Source organism: Triticum aestivum, chromosome 3B (assembly GCF_018294505.1).
Source record: "Triticum aestivum cultivar Chinese Spring chromosome 3B, IWGSC CS RefSeq v2.1, whole genome shotgun sequence".
NCBI lineage: Eukaryota > Viridiplantae > Streptophyta > Magnoliopsida > Poales > Poaceae > Triticum > Triticum aestivum.
Genome location: NC_057801.1, coordinates 834,843,591 through 834,848,129, shown reverse-complemented (window position 1 = coordinate 834,848,129; position 4,539 = coordinate 834,843,591). Strand labels below are relative to the sequence as shown.

General features: G+C 46.7%; 1 protein-coding gene across 1 annotated transcript; it reads right to left on the bottom strand.

The window, feature by feature from the left end:
• Positions 1 to 1,185: 1,185 nt before the first annotated feature.
• Positions 1,186 to 3,385, bottom strand: LOC123072792 (histone-lysine N-methyltransferase, H3 lysine-9 specific SUVH5-like). Its single transcript, XM_044496431.1, has 2 exons — positions 3,259 to 3,385; positions 1,186 to 3,184 (listed from the first exon to the last, which is right to left on the bottom strand). Exon 2 carries the CDS (start codon positions 3,148 to 3,150, stop codon positions 1,264 to 1,266), a length of 1,887 nt encoding a protein of 628 aa, XP_044352366.1. The 5' UTR covers positions 3,151 to 3,184; positions 3,259 to 3,385; the 3' UTR covers positions 1,186 to 1,263.
• Positions 3,386 to 4,539: the final 1,154 nt, after the last annotated feature.

The following is a 4,539-nucleotide window of genomic DNA, read 5'->3' as shown; positions in this document are numbered from 1 at the left end:
GCCTGCATTTATTTGGAAGGGGGCCAAAGAAATGTCTCCACCGCCAACATTCTTTCTTCGGAATTCTACTGAATGGGTCGATCCTCCCCTCCGTTTGTTTTAGCAACTTATCCTAAGGTATCTTCGCCAAGAACTCTCCGGCAACGACAAAGGAACTAACTTGCCTGGTTTCCCCTTATTCAGTTCCCGCCTCCCACCATCGAATGCTATTTTTTTCACAATAAATTTCTGCCAGAAGTATGCGGGGATGGATCAGCGATAGGTGGTCCTGTTATGTTCGCATGGTTCAGTACCATGTTCTGAAGAATCTGATAATTATTCAGAATTAATAGTGCCTACTTGACTCATTTAGAAATCATCATAGGTTAATTCCTATTTTGATCTGGCTGACTGTGAATATACAAGTTGGCATTATTTCCACGGTTAGTCTTAAGTAGCATCCCGTGCGTGGCTGTGTTTTCCTCTCAATAATCTGCTAGTGTTCAGAATTCATAGTCGGTTCAGTTGAGGCTTTTGTTGATGATCGGAAGTTTGTTTCTTGTCCAAACGAAAGTTCTGTACTGGGAGCCAAAAGTAACATCTGGGTCATTATTTACTAACACTGCATGTAATCCTTGCTATTGTGAAAGTTGCTAGACCAACTGATTTGTACACGTGTTGCTTGAAATTTTGCGGTATGCACTAATTTAGAGGAATCTCAAGAATCGTTGTAATACCAAAGGCAGGCCTGGCCTAGTCTTGGCTGGACATTTTCGGTTGGTTTCTAGGTATTCTGGGAGCCTGATAACTTTCTGCATTTAAATTAGATTTTTTTTCCTAGAATAATTAATGAAAACCTGAGATTAGACACTCATGTACACAATGCATAGAAAGATGGTAGATGGTCAACGTGTGGTCTAAGAAACAAGAAATGTCATCAAACATGAAAGCCACCATGTATGTCACGGAATTTCAAAGCTGATTTTGATCCACACGTTAAGAAACAAAATTTTTGTAAATCATAATTAAAGGTACTCCTCACTCCTTATATTTTGAGTGCAAGAATTTGTATGCCAGATCTAATATTGTAAATAAAACTAGGGTATAACCCATAAGAGAGAATATTGTCGCCAAACCAATAAAGTTTTATCTTGGCAAAATAAATCGTAAACAAGAAAATCTAGTACCGAAAAAGACTTTCGCCCCGCTTTATATATATATATATAAAGCAACACGGCCGAACCGATACAAGGTGATGAGGGAAACCTCTACAAGAAAGAAAATCTAGTACAACCATCCAGTGCACTCAACAGAGCCACATAAGCATCGTTTCTTCTTGATGTTACCTTCAGAGTCATGGACCCCATCTATGGTATAATTATAGTCATATGATAGTGGTTCAAGAGGCTGAATATCCTCACAAGCAAAGAGCATGATGTGAGGCATACCCTTGTTGTCATGGTCATAGAGAACATTTTGTGTGAAAAGGTTAGGGGTGCAGCTATGGTTGATGAACCTTGCAAGGTTGCCACATTTCAGTGCGTCCACTGCAAAGAAATTTTCTTCCTCTTCCCCAGGGCCATTCATAAGTGAGGGGATAGTCTTTTGTAAGTTGTCCCAGCGGGATACATCATAATAGTTGTTTCCAATAAGGAACAAGTACTCATCATTATCCCTCTCCTGAGCATCTTCATTATCCAACAACTCCCCTATATATTCACACACAAAATGTCCCGTAGGTATAAAATCAAGGCTTCGTACTCCCCAACCCATTGATGTTGTCTTGAAGACTTGAAGGCGAAAACTAATTCCATGTTGGCCTACTCTATTGCGACAAGTTGGAGGGCACTTGCATGAAGGTCCACACTCGTAAATAAGAGGTTTTTCCTCTAGGAGACCACCGGTCTTTCTGAAAGGGATCTTCCCACCATTTTTCATTACACATGCACACTTTTGCGAGTCCGAACATCGACCAACACAATCACAACCTGATGGAGGATCTAGCTGATACTTCCTGAGGTATTGTATGTGTGAAATGTAGCGAAATGGAGCCGGGGCCTCGTTTGATATGGAGTTGATTGCAGATATAGGGATCTTCTCAAGACCTGACGATATATCTACAGTAAAAGTTCCATTGGATGGTTCAGCCATTCTTTTTTCCACAAGTTCGTGAATGTTGATGCTCGGTTGCCCCGACAATCTTCTCAGATGAAAAGTGCTAATATGTTTGTCTTCCCTCAGTTTCTCTTTGCTAAATTTCTCGACCAAATATAAACCACCATAAACATAGTATGTAAGCTCCTCACGGCCGGTCATGACAAACCTATAAATGACACGCACATGTGTTTTGGTATCCATACTCTGCTTTAGCGCCAAGTCGGTGCCTTCCATGTTCTGGCCAGTGGTGGCAGCCACAGATCCAACATGTAGCAAGAAATCCAGATTGCTATTTTGGGCTGACTGTTGCGCGTACGACACGATGCTAATGGCTAGACATGTCCTGCCCCCGTTCTGGTTGATGTAATCAACACGCGACTGCTGTGAACGATGGAGACCAACAAGGAAAAGCTCGGCGTCCGAATCAAACAAGTCACCAACATGAACTCCAGGGACGCTGCCCACGTACCTCCTATCATCAAATTCAACACATAGCCTCTCCCTGAAGACTTGAAAAGCTGCAAGATCATGTTCTTGTTTATTGCATTTCGCCTTCTCCTCGGCCAGAAGCTGCCTGTAAATTACCCGGAATTCCCGCAAAGAAGCCATGACGCTTTCTCTGCTGATGGCGACTTTGTTCTTTGGCATTGCACGATGACGATCACCCTTATCAACCTTCGTCGTCTTCTTGGGTACAGAAGCAGCAGCCCCTATAAGACTGGTTGACTTGGAAGTTCCAGTTGCAGGAACTCCATCAGATCCGTCGTCCTGGCTTAAACCCTGTGACCGCGGCCGCTTATACCCAATCTGGAATCTCCATGGCGCTACGGCCTTGCGCCCCTTGCGGCAACCATCTGTACCGAATCTCGTCGTCAAACTATTCTCCCACGTAGCGCCGTTGCACTGAGAGCCCTGCTGGGTGCTAGGTTTGGCTTCCACAATTGGGTCCCTGCAGGTGCCTTCATGGCCATAGAGAGCCTCATCGAAGTTGCAGACCTTTGAGGTCGCCTCCATGCGCGGTCAAGATCAAACCAACATCCCTAGAGACCTGCACCATACAGATTGAGGCGTCATCGAATCGAAGAATGAAAATATCGCCGGCAGGTGGTGAGCTGTACCTACCTGATGGAGGAAACGGAGGAGGACGAGATGAGATCCGCGTCTCGGGTTGCCGGCATGGTGGTGTGGCCGCCGTCAGACTTACTTGTGGTGAATTGGAATTGCCGGCTGTGTCTCCTAAACTTACGGGAGATTTTGTTAGCAGCTCCGTACGAGATACTCCTATAAGTTTGTTTAAACCCCGAAACCGAAACTATGAGGTACGTACGTGCACGTCCCGGTGTCCCGAGCGTCCGGTGCACGTACAAGTCGACCTTGCTCTATTTATGTATATTCTGTATAAAGGTAAATCCGATGGATATTGATCGTGCCAATCCATATCCGATCTTCTTAGTAAACGATCGAGGAGCTATCAATGGCATGCGGCGGCCGCCGGCGGCAGTGGTCCGAGCTCCCCGAGGACATGCTCGACAAGATCTACCGTGGCTGCCTCTCATCTCCGTACGACCGAGCTCGCTTCGCCGCCGTCTGTGCGTCATGGCGCGCCGTCGCGTCGTGGCACCCCACGCTGCCAGCTCTCCCCCTCCTGCTACCCTGGACGGGAGACGCCAAGCGTGACCGAAAGGCGCGAGCATACAGCCTCCAGGACGGCCACGTCCTACGTTCCCCTCTTCGGGGGTTCCCATGGGGCAAGCGGCTAGTCGGATCCCACGGCGGTGGCTGGATAGCCGCCACAGCCGGCACTCATGTCGTCATCGTGAATCTCTTCTCCGGCGCTCAGGTGGAGCTCTCCGCCAAACAGAGCATCATTGGGTGTAAATGCCCAACCAAACGGCTGCTGGCATTCAATCAGAGAGCCAATCTTGTCTCTGTTCAGAAAATCATTTTCTCGGAGGACCCCTCCTCGAGTGAATGCATCCTTGCCGCGATAACCACAAGATGCAAGATCGCGGTATGCAGAATTGGCAGTCCGAATCGTGGGTGGACGACAAGAGGATGTGACACTTCCGAATATGAGGAGATCACAGATATCGCCTTCTGCAACGGCATGATCTATGCCCTTATGTCGGGCAAATTGTTTAGGTTCAACATCAGCACAAATGCAAACGGCGCTCTGATTGAAAAGAGAGAGTTTTTGTATGTGTGGTTTGAGTCCCGGTACCACCAAACATACATCTTGGAGCTATGTGGCAAACTAGTGATAGCTGTGGAGTCCCCGTCATACGTGGGCTGCTTCAAAGCTAAAACTTTTAGGGTTTTTGAGCTTGCCGATAGAGGCACAACGCGGCCAATACACCACAGGTTCAAACGGATAGAGGTGACGAGTTTGGGTGACCATGCTTT

What these genes read in the sequence shown, in the direction of transcription:
- LOC123072792 (XM_044496431.1), bottom strand. Translation starts at nt 3,150, where the DNA reads ATGGAGGCGACCTCAAAGGTCTGCAACTTCGATGAGGCTCTCTATGGC.